Below are 22,481 nucleotides of genomic sequence, written 5' to 3'. Positions count from 1 at the left end.
CTGGTTACTTTCCTCGACGAGACAGGGATGCCCTCTCTCCCCCCTCCTGTTTGCACTGGCCATTGAGCCCTTAGCAATTGCAAAGAGACAAAAGTGAAAACTTTAAAGCCATACAGCAGGAGGGCCTAGAGTTTAAAACGTCCCTTTATGCAGATGATTTGCTTTTATATGTGTCCAACCCTATTTAATTAATTCCCCGTATTTTGAGTGTTCTGAACCAATTTGGATATTGTTTCCAGATACAAGTGGAATTTGCAAAAGAGCAAACTTCTTCCACTTAACTCTAAAGTAGATGAAATTCCCTCTAATCTTTTCCCCTTTAAAAGGGTCCAAAGTGGCCTTAATTATCTAGGAATTGAGGTTACTCGCTCCCTCCCTGCTACCTTTAAGAGAAACTTTATGGTAGTCCTTAATAAATGTAAGCAAGATATGAACCGATGGGCTTCTCTACCACTGTCAATAGTGGGATGGGTTAACCTTATTAAAATGATAGTGTTACCAAAATTTCTTGATCTTTTTAAAAACATCCTAATTTTAATAAAAAAAAACTTTTTTAAACACTCAATAAAACCATTGTTTCCTTGATATGAGCAAATAAACCTAGTCGTATTGGTAAGTCCCACCTACAAGCATCAAAATGCTCAGGTGGACTCGGACTGCTAAACTTCATTTTCTATTATCGCGCATGCAACATACAGAAACTAATCCAATGGTTTGAAGATAAACCTATCGCAGATAAACCAGACTGGGTACAGCTGGGCCTTCCTTCATGCCAACACCATTTAGGTTTTGTGATCTGTGTGGCTTTGCCTCTTCTTAGCAACAGTTCAATCTTACACGCAACAGTTAATCACACTGTAAGAATCTGGCACAGTTTAGAAAACATTTTGGACTGCAGAGACCTTCTATCCTTTCACCTGTTAAGTCTAACCACATGTTTACTCCCTCCTGTATTGACCCTGTATTTAATTTGTGGTTCCACAAAGGGATCAAGTCAAAATATAACTTGTATACAGAAAACACATTTATGTCCTTCACTCAGGTTACAGGTTAGGAGCTTTGTAGAAAAGACATTTAGTTTGTTTCAATATAAGCCCATAAAATCACATATTGAATAAATTCTTGAACTGAAGTCAGACCAGAGAGTGCTGGTAGCCCAGATATATGACTGCATCCAGATCATCAACCCACACCCCACTGAAAACTTAAGGAAGGCCTTGGACTCTGACCTTGGAGTAGTTCTTAGAGATGATCAATGGAATTCCATCCTAAATTTGATACATACTTTATCTATGTCGGCTAAGGATGGTTTAATCCAACTGAAAGTGGTGCATAGAGCTCACTTTTCTAAGGCCAGGTTCGCAAAGATCTATCCAAATACGAATCCAGTGTGCCCCGATGTAGAGGCCAGCCAGCAGACCTAGTACACATGTTCTGGTTGTGTCCAGATCTTTCCACTATCCGTATCTTTAAAGCTTTTAGTGAGATATTTGGAACCCATTTAGATCCAGACCCAATCTGTGCCCTATTTGGTCTAGCACCAGAGGAAACTCGAAATGTTCTGCCAGCTGAAGCCTATGTTGTTATCGCCTTTACCACATTCCTCGCGTGGGGGTTGATACTTTTCAGATAGAAACAACAAACTCCCCCATCCCTTTCTCACTGGATCAATGATGTTATGTACTTTTTAACACTAGAAAAAATCAAGTACACACTCATAGGGTCCTCCCAATCTTTTTTTTAAAATTTGGAGGCCCTTTCTTAACTTCTATGACTCCTTGCAGGTAACCCCCTTTGTTTTTATTTATTTATTTTTTTATTATTAATTCATTCATTTACTACCTATATATAGTTAGGCTACTTTTGTTTTTGTTTCTTTTGCTCAAGCTGTTCTTGTTTGGTTTATATCCTTTCTCTCCCTAAATGCGTCTTATATTATGTAAACCTGTGGGTTGGTGTGTGGATGGGTGGGAAGGGTTGGGAATGGTGAACTAACTGTGTTAATATATCAGCTGAACAATGTGCCTCTATTTTTGGGGATAAATGTGTAATTCACATATAACAAACATATGTGTTTGTTCTGTATTTCCCATCTCTGTGGGGTAATAATTGTGAAAAACCAATAAAACATATTTACAAAAAAAAGAAAAATGGCAATACATTTTATTTTCTTAAGATTATACAGTGCATTTAATCAGTAGTTTTGCTTTTCACATGTCTTAATTGTTGTTCCCAGTTATTCATCAAAGGAGCTGGTGGTTTGTAACTAATAACATAACAAAACATATGGCTTTGCCTGTTATGTGTTGACAGATAGTGGCCGCATATTCTGAGTTATTTAGGGAAACTGAGTATTCAGCAAACCAAATGAGGTTAAAAGGTATGTTAATGCATAATCAGCTAGCAAGAAACGTGGCTGCAGTGGGTGACTAATGTTGCTCTGTGCACTGTAAGTAAACAGTTATGTCAGCCATAAACGAACACATGGTGAACTAATAGTATTTCAGGCTTTGACATCTGTGAGGTTACAGTGAGGACAACTAGACGATGGGCCTACGGCAGTGCCAATGAAGCTATATTTGATATGTAACAAGGCTAGCCCAACTGCCCAGCAACATTTTGTACCAATATTTAAGGGGAAATCATTTTTGGAAATTCTTCAGCTGAAAATCTGCCTGTAGGGTCCTCAAATACCTTGAATGTATTCATCAACTTATTTCACTCTGAGCCTTCTTGTTTAGGGGAGGAAAAAAAAAAAAAAAACACAACAAAGATCAATCATGCCAATAAGCATCATCCTGTAGGATGATGATGCTTGTTTGTTTCTGTTTGGTCTAAGCAGAGGACTTCTACATGTTTGTCACAAACCTACAGTGTTGTCTAAGGACAAATCTGTAAAAGAATCATTATTTTGAATCAAGCTTAGGTAATAGTTTGGACCGTTTTAATTGCTGGTCCATGACACAACCTATTCCTGTATAAAATGCCACTATATAGTTTGATTGCTTTTTGCTTCTCAGCCAAGTTTTCACTTTAGGTGCTGCACCACCTTTGACCTGTTAGGATCTGTCTTGGGGACAAACTAATAGCACATTTTTTTTTCTTTAAATGTTTCCACCTTCATAACTCTTCAAATAAATACAGCTTTATGGCTGAGTGGCCTCAATTTCTCCCACCTATCTTTGTATCTCCACTACTTCCAATACAAAAAGAGAAATGAAGTATAGATGTGGGGAATCATATTTTGTGATGGATGTTCTTCTCCAAAATGTGGTCATTACTGCAAAGGCGCTTGATATTTTGATGCATAGCTATCCTTATCGGCCAGCCTGGAAATTTAAATGAGATTTGAATTTTTCATGTACCTCCAAATGGCTGGGGCTGTTAATGTCTTGATTTCAATGTGTGAGCTTTGAGGGAGCTTGAGCACAGTGACAAGAATACCTCAGCACATTGTAATTTCCAACAAGTCCTTCTGTCATAGTCATTCGGATAATTCATTTTCACATGACTTAATTCATTTGGTGTCTTTTTTTTAACACTTGTACTAGTAATTAATCAAGGACTTCTTTGAACTATTATTACCTGAAGGACACAATTAGTTTAAGCTCTTGTGTTGGTTCATAAGTCAAGAAATTAAATGAAATGTTTATGTGTGTAAACTATTTTCTGCTACTGCAAACAATCACTTATGTTATTGTGTTGTCTTCCCCAACTCTAAACCAAACCTAACAAAGCCTTTAACACTTTCTTTTTTTTCTGCTTTTGCTTCTTTGGACTCTTTCTTCCTGTCTTTGTGACACATTTGAATGCTTAGTGCAGATGTGTCTCTATTAGAATATCCTCCTCAGTCTGTTAATTACTCTCAATTTTACTGCCAGATTACTTGGCAACAATGAAGCGTGGCATGAAAATGAGCAGCAACGAAAATGCCTCTGTGTATTCCCCATATTTAATCACACATCCAACATTGTTGCATTGTGCTCTTCCCCAGTACCGTGTTGCACATTGCTACAATGCTTTTTTTCAGACTGCTTTTCTTTTATCCGGTAATACTTTAATTAAAGTATTCTGAGTTTTCTTTTGTAAAGCCTAAAGGGCACAACTCTCTCACTGAGGCTGTAAACATTTCTTTGTAAACATGGACTGTTATGAATATTTTCTTATTATGTCTTTATTAATTTTAACAAACGTGGAAACGTAGAAGATAAATCGTAGCAACAACTGGCAAAAAACGAAGAAGAAACATAGTAATAATCAAAAAACACAACACACAGCATGGAAGGGGATATATAGGACGAGGGAATGATGGTATAATGTGAACTGAACATAGAGTTTATGAGCAGAAAGACATATATACATGAGAAACAAACAAGAAAGAGGGGCAATACAAGCGTAGGAATGCTCACACTCGACTGATGTGAAACAAGTGCACACAAATAGTACTGGGTATCGTCAATAGTTTCCTGAATCGATTTGAATCGATACACAACAACCTATTTTGATTTGATTTAGATTATATCAGATTCAATTCAATATTGATTCATTTACAGTTAACTTTGTAACACCACCTATTTTTCTTAAATATTAAAGACATTTTCACTTAACTATTTTTATAAAGCACTGAGTCAATTTATGTGACATTCAAAATCAGTTCTCACTAGGAGTATTCAGGTAATTGTAATTTTTTCTGATCTGCCACAGCTACATTGGGTTAATTTTAAACAGTAATACGACTCATTTATTCCTACCATGACTGTAGATTCAGCTCGTTTAGCTGTGCTTGTTATCAACATAACACCGGAGCAGGAGAAATACTCCAGCTGGTCCTTGCTGGAACCAGAGTGCTTCCATCTTCACCTGCCTGAAAGAATTTTCAAAACTCTCATATTTTTGTCTGATTGTCAGCTGGTTGACATGTTTTCCGTTGCTTGTACTCTGCCTGTACCCGAAGCACTGCACAGGTAAAATAACAATACATAAAAACATCAAAACAATAATAAACAAACAATAAAGAGAAAAGATAGTAAAAAGCTTGGCCTGATGATCATGCGCTCTGGAGTTAAAAGCCAAAGTAAAAAGATGAATTTTTAAAAGAGATTTAAAATCATTCAAGGTTCTGGCAGACCTCACAGAAAGAGGGAGACCATTCCAGAGTTTAGGGGCTACTGAGGAAAAAGCTCAATCTCCCCGAGTCGCGTCCTAGGGACTGCTAACCTCATATGATCTTCTTATCTCAGCGCTCTACAAGGTTGATAATAATTTAGAAGCTCAGACAGATAGGGAGACGCCAGACCATTTAAACATTTAAAAGTCAAAACTAAAATTTTCAAAGAAATTCCAAATGAGACAAGCAGCCAGTGAAGGGAGTAATGTGTCTTGTCCATTAATAGGCGGGCAGCTGAGTTTTGGACCAGCTGTAGATGGAGGAGAGACTGGTCAATCCCAGAATAAAGGGAGTTGCAGTAGTCCAGTCTAGAAGAGATAAAAGCGTGAACGACCCTTTCTAGGGCATCACAAGGAAGATAAAGCTTGATTTTGCTAGTTAAATAACATTAGTTAGTCAAATGTTAAAAACTAGACTGGACTACTGCTCTGACCTGCCTGTCAAAGTTAAGGTTAAAATCAAAGACAACCCCAAGATTTTTAATGAAAGGGTGGGTAAATAAGTCCAGATATCCAACGGCGCTGTTGCATCCTGTCAGCAGGTCAGTTTTCCCAACAGTGATGACCTCTGTTTTATTTTCATTTATACAGAGGAAATTCATCTCCATCCATGTTTAATGTTGTAGATTATTTATGCACTGATCTCCAGCAGATTTTAAAGGCAGATAAATCTGGATGCATAACAAGAAAATGACACATTGTGTTTTTTTTAAAAATGGATGCCAGAAGAAGTAAATAAAGTGAAAATAAAATGGGGCCTAGGATGGAGCCTTGAGGTACCTCGTAATGAAGTGAGGCCTCTAAAGAAGAGAACTACCCAAGATGTACAGAAAAAACCTCTATTTCTCAAATATAACTCAAACCATTTGAGTACTGTTTCGTTAACTCCAACAGACTGTTGCAAATGAAATAATAAAATGTCATGATCCACCATATCGAAAGCGGCAGTGACATCGAGGAGAATTAAAACAGAAGAGGCACCAGAATCAACATTTAAAAGCAAATCATTGTAAAACCTGAGAAGGGCTGTGTCAGTGCTTCTTTAAAATCTTAGAAAGAAAAGGAAGCTTAGAAATTGGCCTAAGGTTTTAGATAACGTTAGGATCCAGGTAAGTCTTTTTAAGTAGAGGTTGCACAGCAGCAAGTTTAAAAGCAGCTGGAACACTAACTACCCAGGGACCTACAGCTGAGATGTTGAACTATTTCAGAAATCTGAGAGACAGTCACAGGTTCAAACTCAATAAACTCAATGATCAAGAAGATCAATGAAAAATTTTATAAACCTTTCACATAGTAAAACAGAAAGAGTCAGAGGAGAGGAATCATAAGGATTCAACAGAGAGTTCAAAGAATTAAAAATAATTTGAGGCTTGCTAATATTTAGAGACACAAATTTAGAGATAAACTGGATCTTGGCATTTTTACAGCAGCCTGATATTAAAGCATTTTTTAACATCGCCAAAGACACGTGAAGCCTTTCCTTCTTCCATTTTCTCTAAGCGTGCGGAGTGATGCGTCTGAGAGCACGAGTGTATTCGTTGAGCCACGGCTCTGTAGCTGAGCCGTGCCTTCACCTTGTAACGTTTCTTTATCTTTCATGCATTTATATCCATAACCATTATTAACTTTGTTCAGTGTCACACCTACATGTACAGATAAGATCAGTGCATCAGCTCTATGTGCTGAAAACCTTTGTACAGTAAACAGCCAAATGTGAAGTTGCCTCTGTAGTTTCCCCTCAAATTAACTTGCCATCTCTGCCCATCTTTAAATCTCCTGGGACCAGCATACCACCACAGAAAGGGAAGAGCAAAGTGATAAAACAGCTGATATAAAACAGGCAGCCAGAGAGTGAAAGAAATTGAAAGACAGAGAAAGCGTCATGGGTGAATGCACCTTTGAGAACATCAGCAGGCTCATGACACTTAGACAAACCTTTCTCTTCCCTCCTTATGGAGGACCCATCTCAGTAAATGAAAGCAGGAACCTCTTTGAGGTGGCGCCCTGGCATTATCCCTGCATCAAGTAATTGAAAGACCTGAGAGTATGGTAGGGGCTTTTGGAGAGGGGAAGGAGGGTGGTGCTGGGTTGAGTCATACTTAAAAGTTTTTGGCTTGAGAAAAAACAAGACAAGTGAGATAGATGCATAAAAATTTTAAATACAGCACACTTTACATAGATAACATATACAGCCTCATTGTGTAATTTAAGTGTTGCTTGTTAGGGCAGAGTGATGGGGAAAATACCAGCTTAGTTAAAACTAAGTTTATTTTTCATTTAAATATACTTTGGTCGACGACAGGAATGACATCACTTTCTTGTATTCCTTCTTCTAGTCAAGCACCTCAGAGGAATAGTCTTCATAAAGTCTGGATTAATGACCCTGGTTTAGCTGCATACCTGTCCTCCGAGCCTCCCAGACTAGCTGTTTGCTTCTCTGGAAGTGGTGAAAGCAGAGGATACGTTGTGGAGCACTTTTATGTAAACAGAGTACAAGTACATGCAAAAAATTAATACATTATTTTTTAATGCATTATTTTTTTTGTAATTAATTAATTTAAATTATTGTGTTAAAGTCCCACCCCTAGATAAAATGTAACATCTCATACTTAGCACTTACAGCAAATGTTTCATCTTTCATTATACAGTGGCTTTCGCAGATAATAAATGTAGAAATCTTTGTCATAATGGCTACAAATGCCATAAAGCATCTTCTCTTTAGAATTATCTTGGTTACGCCACAAAATCTAACCAAATTGAGATAAAAAGGCCATTTCTGCACATATTTACATGGTAAAAAACACCTTGGTATTTTAATACTGAAATGTGTTGTTAACAAAAGCAAGAAAAAGAATTCTATGTATTACAGAGCTTGTAATCGTGAGGATTGACTATAGGACAGTCCTGAATGCACTCAATGGATCAAAGTAATCTCTGTCAAATCAGTGTCACTGCTCTCTCTGCATGCTATTTAATCCTCCTTGGCATGGCTTTTAATATGTTGTACAGCAAATGTATTATCAACGTTTCAGACTAATAGAGACAAGATACAGACTTAGAACAGGCAAATTTGCAGGAAATATTTTTACCTTACCCTAAATATTGATCTACATATTCTAAAGTCTTCTTTTGCTAAATTATATTTACTTTTAAATTCATGATGAAATAAAAAAACTGAGAAAATAATAAAAAAGAGAACCTTGTGTAGTTGCTGCATGTTTGAAGTATTTCCTTTAATCAGAAAATTTGTTTGCGCAATCCTTGTTTTTCTCACCTTCAAACTCTCCTCCTAAAGGTCTCGCCCTCTTGTCCCTCTGTATTCTCATTTATTTTCCTGCCTCACTCCCTGCGGTTTTCCACTGGATGAAACAGAACATGGTTTCTCATTATTGGTCAGACTCCTCCCTCTCTTTGACGGTGCTATTTCTCCTCCCCTCCCTCTTGTGTGGCAAGCTCGGCAGTGAGCGTTAATCCCGGATTGCACTGCCCTGCCGTCTGCATCCCGTTGTTGCTGGGAGAGCATGGCACGGCTCCAGGACCCCTGTGCTCACACAGGAGAGAAGTGAACGAATTACAGAAAGAGAGAGAGAGAGAGAGACCATAGAGCGAGAGAGAAAGAGAAGAAAGAGGTGCAGTTGGACTGTTTCACGACTGTCACAGCTGCCTGAGCCCTGCACTGAGTTACTGAGTTTCACTCAAACACACTCTCTCACTGTACAAGAGAGAAAAAGGAAGGATGGCAGGCGGTTTGTCGCAGCTGTGGCTACAAATGTGATTAAGGAAACCTCGGTGACATCCTGGGTTTCACCACATTGCAGCCTTCTCTCCTCCACTTTGCGTCTTCCTCACTGCTTACACCTAACAAGGATTAAAGTTTTGGCATTTTTTTCTTTTTCCGTCTCCTGTTGTCTCATCTGGAACTCTTTCTGACATGGAGTCACCCACAAAAGAGATCGAAGAATTTGAAAGTACTGCCCTGAAGTACCTCCAGCCGGAACAGATAGAAAAGATTTGGCTCAGGCTTCGGGGACTGTGAGTATATTCACTTTTACTCTTTTCAATAAGTGTATGTGCTTCAGTATATTTGAGATAAGCTTTTAGCATTTGTTTTGATATAAAATAAATTACTTACAGATATAGATATGGATTGCTGCTATCAACATGAAAACTGGTTTCTGTTTATCTCAAACTGATTTTATTAAAGCTTCAGTTGCTTTGTGTATGTTAGGGTAAAGGAGATAATCTGTATTAGATTACCAGAAAAAAGGAGAGTGAGAAAGGAACCATAAAGGTGATAAGAATATAAAGATGTTGTAACCTCTTAAACCAACAGATGGTTTGTAGCCTTCACTGGAAACTAAATGAAGTGTTCCTCAGGCTTTTGCATGAATATTTTATTATTTTAAAAAAAATTTAAGTTATTATTGCCTCCTCATTTTTAAGATCAAGAAATGGTGATGGTGGTGCAATTTTTGTGCCAAATAATGTCTCATTTGTCATGCAATACACTTCTATTTTCAATGAGAAATATGACACCATAACTCTAAGACTAAAATTTTACCATCTTTGTTATCCTTCCTTATCCATACACCTGTCATCGCTTATCTTTCATTTATTCATTCATTATCTACATTGCTTAGTCCAGTTCAGGGTCGCGGGAAAGCTGCAGCCTCTCCCAGCAATTTGCAGGCGAGAGGCAGGACACACCCTGGACAGGTTGCCAGTCCATCACAGTTGTTATGTTTTATGCATCAATATTAATTGTCTTTAAATAATACACAAAACATCCTTGAGTGGCACTTTTCTTATTTCTGAGTTTCTTTACTTTTTTTTTAAGAAAATATTTTAATACATGCAGTGATGCTGGGAAGTTTGTGAAGCATTCAAAATTTCTACAGAAATTCAGCCTTAAAACACCATCAAATTCAATATCACTTTATTTTTCCTACAGGAACGTTTGTACATTGTTATACAAGTCCTAAAATTAGGCAAGTAGAACTCAATTAAACAAATGAAACAAAAGGATTATGTATAGTTGTTTATGGTCACAGAGAACTCACTAAAGCCATCATCCCTGCCTGACTGCAGTTTGCTGAAGATCACATGTACAAGCCAGAAGGCAACAGGATGAATTGTTTTAGGACAAATGAGACCAAATAAAAAATTTTAGGTTTGAAAATGAGGCATTACATTTGAAAAAAGGAAAATACTATGCACCAGGATAGAAACCATTTTAGGTCTATGAAATGTTGTGGCAGTTGTGTCATGGTTTGAGTTTATCTGAATGGCTCAATAAATTCAGAATTATAGAAGCATGTTCTAAAGAAAACTAAATATTGTCCATTAACTGAGTCTACAGAGAAAGTGGGTCATGTAGCAAAATGGCCATGGCAATTTTAGTAAGCGTAATTATATGTAAACCCAATGTGCTGAATATAAAAGACAAAGTATAAGAAAACTAGAATCACTCAGAGAGCGCAGAGCTCCACCAGGCCACAGGGTCACAAAGAAAAACCCCAAAAGACCCAATGGCTTACACTTTACCCTCTATATTTCTAAACATCTGGATCATCAGATCCAAAATATCAACATGATCAGGGTCAAACAATGTTGGATTATAACATTTACGTCACCTTATGTCACCTTGTTTTTATTTATGTATTTTTTCCCCAATGATTCTGGCCTTTATCTGTTGATTTAGAAGCTTTAATGGTAAAATTGTACCTACCTCCCAATAGTAAAAAACCCTGTAAGAAAATTCCTGGGTCCAGATGGTGATCCGGATCACTCCCAAAATGTAATCAGTTGTTCCTTATTCCTTTTTTTTTTTAAATCTAAATCTGTCCATAACCTTTTGAGTTATGTTGCTAACAGACAGACAGACAAACTAAGTCCACCAAAATCATAACTACAATAGGACCAAGAAGAGAGTAGACTTCTTTGAAAAGATGATGAGGCAGTATTCATCTTGAGCTGCAACTAGAAAATGGCCTGTTGTGTTTATTTATAACATTTTGGACATCACTGCACTGAATGCATGGGTCATCTACCAGAGCTGCATCATTGCCAGAATGACCTGTCGTGTGTTCATTAATGAGCTGTCAACGTGCGATACAACAACTCAGTATCAGTTGAAATCCAGCACTCAATTTTGTTATTTTAGCATTGTATGATGCTTTCTTTTTATTTTTTCACCTTAAATAATTGATAAAAAATATAAATACATTTGAAAAAGTAATTTTGTTTTATGTTAGCTGATTGGTGAATGTTGTAAGCTAGTAAATATTTGACATTGTCTATTTGAAATACAAGCCCAAAATAATCCCATATGCTAATCAATTATTTATTTATTGAAGCTTTGTCTACTTCTTAATGATAAAAAAGATTTAAAGAAAAAAATTGCCTATATAAATGCCACCTTTATTTTTTTTATGCTGCATTTATCAGTGTGTTAAAAGGACCCCCTCTGGTGGTTCTAGGTGGTACTGAAATGTTAGCGGTTTTAAGTGTAAAAAAATTCCTGGATCCTTTGATCTGGATCACCCCCAAAATCTAAACACTTGTTGCTTATTTCGTTTCTGAGATTTTCTGAAATTTCCATTTAAATCCATCCATTCCTTTTTGAGTTATGTTGCTAACAGACAGACAGACAGACAAATAGACAGACGTACGCCTCCAAAAAAATAACATATGCCTTGGCACAGGAAACAAGCAGCATCAGATTCATTCATGGGCAAGCAGAGACATGTGCATATATGCATGCTTGCACACAAATAGACTGCACTTATAAAGAGCTTTTCTAGTCATCTTCACCACTCAGTGCTTTAAACTACATGGTGCATTCACCCATTCATACACACACTCCTACAACACTTCCATTGTTATATACTAACTGCTTTGGTCTAACACACACATTTATTCCCAGTTAGACACATCGGGAGGCAACATGGGGTTCAGTGTCTTGCCCATATACAACTAGATGAATTCAGAAATCACAAACCTCCAGCAACCCACAGGGGTCACTGAGAAAAACCCCAGAAGACCCAACAGGCCACTCAGTAGTCCCTATGTTTTGAACCTTCTGGATTTTTCCAGTAATTCTGGGCATTATCTGATTAGTTAGAAGCTGTAATGGCAAATTTATTCCTGTCTCCCAATAGTAAAGAAATCTTCTTCTATCATCGTCATCATCAACATCCACAGCAGCTGATGATGGTTCTGCTGTGGTCGAACTGTCAATCATTTTAGGAGCTTCGCTGTTGTTTGTTTGTTTATTTTTTTTTTAATTGCATAGTTTCTCCATGTCTCCTCTCCGTTGCTATACCTCGGACCTGATCCGGACCTGGATCCAGGACCCCAAAATCTAATTGGTTGTTCCTTATTCCTTTTCGGAGAGTTCCTGAAAATTTCATCAAAATCCGTCCTTAACGTTTTGAGTTATTTTGCTAACAGACAGATGGACACATGGAGTATTGCAGCACTTAAGCTAGCTAGCAAGTTTCCAGAATTTATCTGTGGACTTATCGCTTCAGTTTTCACATTGTTTGCTGGCTTACTTTTCCTCTGGAAAGCTTCATCAAGTGTGTCCTGTATGTAGGTTTCTCTTCCCTTTTTAGTTGAATAACTTCTTACCCTGGAAACCTTAGTTGTGCACATATTTCAAGTTACTGTATTGTTTCTCTTATGTTTCTAGGCCTAAATGTATCCAAATTAGTAACATGTTAAATTAGGAAAAGCTGTTAAATTCTCCATCAGACTTGTAGGTAAAGGTTAGTGGTAATGCTACGTCTAAACTAGAAACTCAAGAGTAAAAATCTAAATAATTAGAACTTTATTTATAAGTTCTAATGGGTATATTTTTTAAACTGATTTTACATCAACATATTTCAGTAGACTTAAACCTGCCCAATGACACCTATAATTCGTAAACACAGGACCATGAAAAGTCCCTCTGTGGATCAGTGATGTGAATCGAAGAAGTCAAGTCAATATCAGAGCGCGATACCAATATTGACTCTGATCTGTCCAAAATCTAATGTTTACTACAATGTAGACCTCAGTTAATTATGTATCAGCTAGAATTATATTTTTTGGTTAGTTCTTTGGTTTTATTAAAGGCCAGTATCTGCTGTGAAGACAGTTAGTGGACTTAACTATTGAGTGCTGTGATTGCCACATTAAATACGTAAACAGCTATTTTTAATCAATTTACTATTTCATGCTATACAATCTACAATCCTAATTAATGCCCCTAAAGGCAATTTGAGACCTACACATTACAGATCTAAACAATTTCATATATCACTTGTCTACTGTGAAATATGACTCATTTGAACCTTTCCAGTGCATTATGTTAGAAAGTGGCAGTAAATAGCACAAACATCATCATGGAGTGTTTACTTTACTACAAAACTAGGCTAAGAAAGAGGATATTCACATGACCATGATTTAATGATAGTTTTGTCCCTTCCTTGTTGTTATACATTCACTCTTTTCTTTCAGTTTTAGTCACTCTTTCCTTAGATTTTGCTATCACTAGGGCTGGAAATCAAAACTACCTGGTTATGTTTAGGAGATTATAGTTTGGACTGAAACTTTGGACTTTGAAATACAATTAACGTAATGTCACAACATGACATTTGGGAAGTTGTCCTGGTGATACATAAAATAGACTTTTTGCTTGCATTTCTTCATGCAACAAGGCTTGTATCACGTAATAGTCCAGATCTATCTTCACTGACAAAATGGTGATGAAGCCTGCATTATTGTTAATATCTTGTTCTTATAAAACAGCTTAATTAAAATGACAAAATATCGTCACTTTAAAACACATGTTGAAAACACATTTCACTAATATTTCATCATTTAACAAAGTTAATTGACAATTTGATGGTGTCGTTGAATGATTTCAGCACTTAGAGTAAATGAAAACCTCAGCCTATATTTAGTATATGGTCATTTTTAAAATAGTTTGCCAATACATTTTCTTCTAAATTCATTTGGTCTAATCAGTTAATGAACAAATTATCGCAACTCAAATTATTTACAGTACTAGTTAAAACTGAGTTACATGGGCACCTTCATTTTGCATGAGTATGTGTGTATGTATGTTCGACTGGTACTCTATTCATCACTTTCCACAGCTTTCAATATTTCCTTCACATTGAGTTAATCACTCATCAGATGTAATTGTAAAATAGTCAGCTGTGCACCTCGATTCTCCTGCGGCCAAGGCCCTAATGCTGTGCCCTTAAGCGTGCTCTCTGTCATGGACAGAGGATCAATTATTTCAATAATTCAATCATTTTCATTATGAAAAGAGGCTGGGTCTGTCTCAGTGATCTAACTAAACCATAAAGAGGCCGTTTCTCATGGGAAGTAACAAGACCATTCATATTGTTCGTGTCATGAACAGAAGATGTCATCTGGTTTTAGAAGACATCAGAAGGTTGAGCAAAGAGAGAACTCCCCAAAGTAAATGCTCTACCGGTCCATCTATGGATGATTGATGTATTCTCTGGAGAACAATGTGCCAGAGACTGTGCCGTGATAGCCACACTTACACACAAATCATACCATAATCATGCCAAACAAATATCCAAGAATAAGCTGGCAGTACATAAACAAGCAATCACATATACTCCAAAAACACATCAGCAACATCAACACATGCACGGGCAAACTTTCCAAATCTCAATCTTTGTACACTGCATATTGTGTAAGGACTGCCTCTTGTCAAACAGAAGCTCTTTGTGAGATTAAAGACTGATGTGATCTCTGACACACAACAGGAGCTCTTTGAGCAACCGACAATCTAGAGAGTATCTCTGATTAAGAAAAAATAAATAAATAAACAAGGCCTGAGCTCCCATTACATTCATATGACTCACTATCCATCAATTATCCAAAAAGACAGATGGTTTTGATGGTTACCAAATTGAAGAGACAATGAAATCATCCGAGGAAACTAAATGTGGCAGAGGATGATGATGGTGGACGGACCTACATTCTGGGCTCTCTGTACCTCAGTGAGATAAACACTGGCTAATCACATCATGAACAAAATACTCTAACACGTAAATAACTAAAATAATATGCAGCAATGGGTCACGTGAAAATATTTTTAACAGTTTTTCTCAATGTTCATTTGCACAGAAGAGTGCAAACGTATTTCATTAAGACTTCACAAACAATATTAAGGATTTTCTTTTATAATCCACCCCCGTGAGCAACAGTGCAGTGTTCTCCCCTTACTGAGTAAAATGTTTTTATTCATGTTATTGAGGAGTTTTAACACAAAGAATATCTTCATCTTTGATTATTATTATTATCTTTTGATATATTAGTAGGTTTTCTTTATATAAACAGCTCACATTAGGTTCTCCCATAAGATTTAAAGTGGATTAAGACAGATGACCTTTGATCTGCAAATTCCAAAGCGTTCACTTGATTTTCCTTTATTGGTTCCTTGTCAGAACAACTAAGGATCACCGGCTTTGTTTTTTTTCTTTTTAATTAAAATTATCAGTATTTAAACCACTTTTCATCTGATATTTTGGATTAGTTTGTTTTATTTGAATCTGCAATTAGGAAAAGACTAATCAAAGTTTGGACTTCAAAGTTTCCAATCAAAGTAGAGTTGCAGCTGGCATACTACAGTTTGTTTACAGCTGACAACTAGCTAACTAGCTAGCAGTAGATAGTGGGCTACTATCACAACATTAGTTAGCTGGATACTAGTCATGCCTCCACTCACTTCACCCTTGCAATGAGGCAACTTTATCCAATTAACCAAGAAAATCTCTGAACTGGCAGACAAAATATCCACTTTGTACCAGATCAGAGATGAAGAATAATGCCTCAGTTCCATTGTCACTGTTGTCAGAGCTACAGCTACCACAGCTAATGAGGACTTGGACAACCACAAACCTCTGGGTGCCTTAGACCACAACTGGGTACTAAACCAAAAGTCCTGGCTAGTTCCACTCCTGGCCAGAAGGAGCCTGCCTGTGGAAAACTTTTCTCTCATGCTCCTCAACCTTAGGTTGTTCAGCTGAGAAACAAAATCTCATCCCTGAACAAATGAGATTTCCTTCCAATCACCAATGACTGGACTGCTCTTTATCTACAAAGTCTGACAGCCTTCTGTTGCCACCTCCAGATGGCTGTCCACTCTGTGCTGCTCTGTGCAGCTGTGCCCAAGACATCTGTGTCACCTGTCAAAAGTCAAGACAATACTGTCAAATTCAGGCACCCTCACTTTGACCCAGTTGCATGCAGGTCACCCCTCGCCCTTGGGAAAATGCTCCTGTGCTGTAAGTCCCTCTTGCCAGGTAGTTTGGCCCTCCATCTCCCTCCTCTTCTGCTGCTGCTGCTGTGGACAACCACATCAACTATCCTCTATGGCTTAATGTTGGATCATCCATGGTTCATCATGTAAAGATCATCAGGTGTTTCACCTCTCGCCATCTAGATGCTCTTTGTATTGGTATCAATTAACTGCGTCAACACCCCTCAATCTCTAAAGCTGTGGTGCATGCTGGCACTATTAACTATAAACTGCAGCAGCCAGAAAAGCTTAAAGACCTTGTCTCTTTAATTAACAGTAATTTGAATGGTGGAAAGCAATGTGTCATATGTGGATCATTCCATCCCCCAGCTTTGGTGACGTATAAGAATAAGATAACTCTACATCTGGCTTAAAGATTGCTGCTGTCCAAGAGGCATGCCTTATGCTGACAATTTCACCACCTCCTACAGCAGAAAGGATCGCTTCAGATCATCTCCACCCAAACCTTGCAGATTCATAAATTGTGCTTCAAAGAACATTATTTTTACTAATACAACATAGACCAGTAACAAACCAGTAATGAAATCTTAAAGATTTAGAATTCTAAATATTAAACCGTCTCAATGCAAGGAGTATGTACTATAAAACTTTTACTACTTAATGTTAGATCACTAGTAAATAAGACTTTCATTTTTAATTACATGATTTCTGGTAGTAAACTGGACTTTATGGCACTGACTAAGACCTGACTTGATAATACTGTTAACACAGAGTTGATTAAATCATCACTTGTTAGCTATTTTGTTCTTACACAAACACAGAAATTTGAACGCTTCAGTACTAAAGCCTGTCAACTGACTACATGTCCAAAATATCTGTGACATGCTCATAACCCAAGTCTAGAGTGTCTCAGGTCATCAGAAGCAGGTCATTTAGATGCTCTTAAAATTGAATCCAAAGCTGCTAAAGGTCTCTTCAGTTACTGTGGTCCAAATCTCTGGAATAAACTACCTGCTAATCCATTACAACTCTGTCTACATTCATATCTAAACTCAAAAGCATTCCAGTTTTTACAAGCCTTCATTTAATAATTGTGTCTAGTTTTGTAATATGTCATTTTCTGTAGACCTTTTTAAGTATCTGTTTTGTTTGTATATTTACCTCAGTCAAGGCGGAAGTTATGTTTTCAGTCTCAGTTTGACTGTCTGCTTGCCTGCAGACCACAGATTAAAAAGTGATGTGTAGTCTATTACAACCTAATGAAACCTTGCATAATAACAACAGCAATAATCACCATAATCACAATAATGTTATGCGAAAATATCAGTATTGGCAGATAATATCGGAACCCTCAAAACACAAATCGGTGCATCTCAAGCAAACATTAGTGTTACTACTGGGAACAGCTGTAAACATATGTCTACATATGCAGCGACGCTAACGGTATCAGTCCAGAAAATCTGTCATTGTCTTTTACTGCTACCAATAAAGTGTTTCTTTCATTCTCATATTAAGTTGTAAAAACTGCACAACCAATTGTAAAGGAAAACAATCAACAGTTGTTGCCTTTAACATTAACCAAGTAAAAATCGTAATACATATGTTCTCTTAAATTGCTTAACAACTACACAACTTACTGTAGGTTTACAACGATCTCCTTGCAAGACTTTGCCACATTGTCAGAGCAGGCACTTTGACTGTAATTTAGTCTGGATACACTGTGGTATTTGCCCTTTTACTGTCACAGGATCTAAACATGTCTCCCACCACAGTGCAAGAAAGGCAAGTCATTGTTCAATCTTTGGCCAGCCATTTTAAAGGGCAATAAAACTTTTTTTTTAAGTCACACTATCTTTGTGATTTATCTGCGACCTTTATACAGTAGTTACAGTGATTCCTAGAATTCTCTGCCATTCTCTGAGTCCCTTTAAAATCTCTTATCCAAGATGAGAAAATATCTTGATGACCTCCCAATGCAAGCTCAGTAAAAGGGACAAGCGGCTAAAGGTGGAACATGAATTACGAAAGGAGGAGAGCAGGGGGAATTGTAAAACCTCTGTCTCTCTTCAACCTTTAGTTACCTTTTTCTGTTGAAAATCTTGAATTAAAAATCATCCGTCCTCTCTTCCATTTCCTACCTTCAAGTAACCTTTATGATAAGAAAACCATCTGACTATGGCAGTTCATCTAGTTTGAATTTTAATTGCTTGATGGACCCAAGATGATTGATTTATTCTTTTCCACCACAGGGGAGCTCTTAACATTTCTCTATGGGGATAACCTCCCTAGCTTGCAGTTTTGCACTGAGCTCTAAAAGAGTGATATAGAAAACAACTGAGAAACAAATCAAGTTAAGTGCTATGAATTCTGCCTGACTTGAATTTAAATCCATGTCTCTAGTCTGCAGAACAGTAGTGGTCCAACCCTCCAGCTTCCCAAGCCACCACCTACCCCCCCTCACTTTATCATTACGAGTATCTTAAATGTGAATGTGAGCGCGTGTGGATTTGAACTCAGCTTTTAAAGCCACACTGTTATCACTTCATGAATGTGTGGGTGTGTTTTAGGTCAAATGTTAGAGTAAGTGATAGTGCTTTAGGTGTGTTAATGTGAAGGTGTAGGTTTCCCAGTGGGACTGTGTGTACAAGAGTAAAGTCAGTGCAATGCCAGAGGGTGGAGTGATGTGTTTATTTGTGTGTGCATATGTTATTTGCATATCATTATGCTTCTTTTAAAACCCTCACCTGCATAACTGAGTAAGCATTTGCAGTCTTTTTTATAATTTAGTGTGTATAGATTCAACTTAGTAAAATGTTAACTAAAACCAGGATGAAACAAACCATTAAATCTAAATATTTGCATTTATTTAAAGATACATATCATTACACTTTTCTTTATCCATTTTTGCATTGTGCTAAATGTCTTTTTTTGTGTGTTTCTTGTCAAAGTTTTTGAGATTTAAAATTCTTCTAAATTGCCTTTCAAATCTCAGTAAGGCCCTGTTTGCATGATTGAAGGGGTGTACAACAAAGTAAGATCATGAGCTCTGTTGAGCTGAGAGTCAGTTCTTAAGCCCTGTTTCCACTGACAGGTGCGGGTTGGAACGAGGCGGGTTGGGATGCATTTCTTTGTGTTTCCACATGCAAAACCTGGGAAAGGTATTCTAATATCTGACCTGACCCGTTCTACTTTGTTGGGACTCTTCCGTTGGGGTACTAATCTAACCGACCCGACCCGAAAGGGTGAAGTTTGACACCGACCTGGCATAAAAACAAACCAGGAATGGCTCTTTGTTTAGAGCTACATATTTTCTTTTTGTTGATAAAATCTCCGTTTAATATGACATTACCAAGCACCGCCAAGAAGAAAGAACACAAACTGTTGGATGATTGCCATTCTCCTCCTTTGTTTCTGAGTCATGATTTGGTAATACTTTAAAGGTAGGCCCTGCACTGCGATGGCTGAGATTTTCTATGCTATCCAACTGATACTATGCCTCTCAAATAAGACTGTAGAAATGCAACGAGATTACGGTTTTCAAACCTTATCTGAACCCTTACTGTCCAGAACCAGAACCTGTTGGTGGAAACGAGGCTTTAGTGCCGTAAAGGTTATTCCATTTTGATCTGGTCAATGCCAGTTTTTGTTCAGAGTTTCAGGTTAATTTATCAAAAAAACAAAAAAAAAACAAAAAAAAAACAAATTGCCAAATAACTGAGACAATCCAATAATTTAACAATAATTTTGAAATTCAACCAGTGTAAAAAACTTACATGCTGATCAAATGTTGGTATTTTAATCACCAAATTTAATCATGATACACTGCTGATTTTATGACATCTTTTCAGTATTTAATCTAGCTATTAAATGTTTGATCCACCAAGGATTTTAATCCCAGCTGAAAATCACTCCGTTATTTGCTTTGATTTAGTCAGTGACTTGCATCATTTCCACAACATCATGGGTCACTGTCAGAGCTAGATGCATTTCTTATCAGGTTAAAAGTTTAAGAGCTTTATGTCCTTCTGTCTTTTTCCTTTTTCATAATTGTTTCCTTTCTATTTATACAACTTGTTCTACTTATATATGCCAGGGTATCTGTGTATTTTCTGCTGAAAAAGCATCTAATGACGTGTAAAACGCAGTGCATACTGAGCCTCAAGAGGAAAGCCAGAGTTAACACTGTTAACTACTGTTGTAGTACCCGTTATCTCTGAGAGGATGTTTAGGTTTTTTCAAGACAGCTTACACAAATACAGCCTTGCTGTGCTGAACTTGCTTCGTAGAACATCCCTTTGATCTGAGTTAAATTGTTTGCTCTATTCGGGCCTCCTCATTCTCAAGCAAGATCACAAATTCTGCTCTATTTTTAAACTTTACAGTGGACTGTTGGTTTTGCATTAACTTAACTGGTTTATTTTAACATCACATTTCACTTAAAGTCACAGATTAAGAATTTCAGGGCCTCAGTCACATTTCTTAATCATTTTTTCCCCATCACCAAGAAAAGGCAGATGTTCTGTGCTGAAATTGTATAACTAACTAAATCTGCTTTGAACTACTATGAATAAATGTGACAAATTCTTGTCACCCATTTGCATGTTTTAAGTCAAAACTTGTTGGCTGGTTCGTGCTTGACCCTGATGTTTGCTCCGTCTGTCTGAAGCCTCACTATCCTCATGTTTGTTTTCTCTGGCAGGCGCAAGTACAAGAAGACGTCCCAGAGGTAAGACTTGATGCTGGGACTATGGACCTCCCCCTTTTCCTCATTTTTGTTCTAATTGCTCAGTCCTGCTCATCATTTTCTCTCTTTGCCATTTATTCATAATTTTTTACCCTTCCACCACTCACTCGGTTGCATCAGCGGACCTTATGGCCCTACTCTTGCCATTTTTTTACTTTCATTGTAATTCATTGTTTCTGTTCTTTCAAAGAATATTGCAAATCTGTTACATAAGTGCACTTTAAATAAAGTGTTATTATTCACTGATTATTATTATCCCCTCAGTTCATTCCTGAGAGCCTCATATCATTTATGAAAAAGTAAAACTCACCTTGTCACACTTGTATAAATTATATACTTTCTATGACTCTTTCTCTTGTGCATTAATTTAAGGGTCACCTTGTTGTCATTAACAAATTACTGGTTTCTTAAAGGATAAAAATGTAAATGAAACAACCTACTATAAGCAACACATGGTACTCAAAAGCCTGACAAATAAGTTCTGTGATCATGTTATCTTCCTCATCATGAAATTTTCATCTGTTTTGTTCTGTAATACTCAGGGGAAATCAGAACCGCATTAAGTGGGACTTCAATTCATTTATTTACAAGGCTGAATACAGGAATTAATTAATGCTAGTGGATACAACCATGTTAAAAAAATAAAACCTCTTTCACGTCTATGCTTTTTCATAGCAAAACATAATTAAAAAATCATCTGGTCCTTACACCGCCTTAAAATCAGATAAATACAACTTTAGATGAACAGCAACAAGTAAACACTGCCTGGTCAAAAAAAAAAAGGCAAAGCAAGTTTATTTGTATAACAAACAACAACAAGTTTTCTGTTTGTTTTGTGTTCACATTGTTTGCTGCGTATTTATATTACTTTGGCTTGTTTACACATTCTGCCGGTATTTCTATGATAAAAAACATTTAATGCTCCCAAAAACTACTCCTGGTAGTTGACCAATCAAATGCAGCCTGCATCAGGGTGATTTGGAGCTCAGGGTGGAAAAGTCTCAGTTTGCTTGTTTCTGACAGAGGCTGATCTGAGAAGATCAATTGATATAAAATAAATAAAGGGGTACGTAAAAAATGCTGGATTGATTTCTGCCCTTGTGGACTCACATATTAAAATAAATTAGCCTGAAATGAGCATAACAGCGCCATGAGCATAATTTGTGTGTGTGTGTGTGTGTGTGTGTGTGTTTCAAGTTATTTTTTTTAAAAACTCATCCTATTAATAACCATGACTATAATTGTTCTTTTGTTTGTTCCTTGTTTTACATATGGATGCAA

General features: G+C 37.0%; 1 protein-coding gene across 5 annotated transcripts in view; it reads left to right on the top strand.

The window, feature by feature from the left end:
* The window catches only part of pde1cb (phosphodiesterase 1C, calmodulin-dependent b), a 126,609-nt gene that overhangs the window by 37,017 nt on the left and 67,111 nt on the right, over window positions 1-22,481 (top strand). For 3 of the 5 annotated variants that reach the window (XM_041993082.1, XM_041993081.1, XM_041993084.1), the window contains exon 4: window positions 21,156-21,182. The exons of 1 other annotated variant lie outside the window; for it this stretch is intronic. In XM_041993082.1, coding sequence (XP_041849016.1) covers window positions 21,156-21,182 — 27 coding nt within the window. Of the gene's footprint in view, window positions 1-8,686; window positions 9,199-21,155; window positions 21,183-22,481 lie in introns of those variants that run through there. One more of the 5 variants, XM_041993086.1, reaches the window with a different exon arrangement.

Source organism: Melanotaenia boesemani, chromosome 8, assembly GCF_017639745.1.
Source record: "Melanotaenia boesemani isolate fMelBoe1 chromosome 8, fMelBoe1.pri, whole genome shotgun sequence".
Classification (NCBI taxonomy): domain Eukaryota; kingdom Metazoa; phylum Chordata; class Actinopteri; order Atheriniformes; family Melanotaeniidae; genus Melanotaenia; species Melanotaenia boesemani.
Note: the sequence above shows the minus strand (reverse complement) of the source record. Positions and strands in the feature narration are given on the sequence as shown.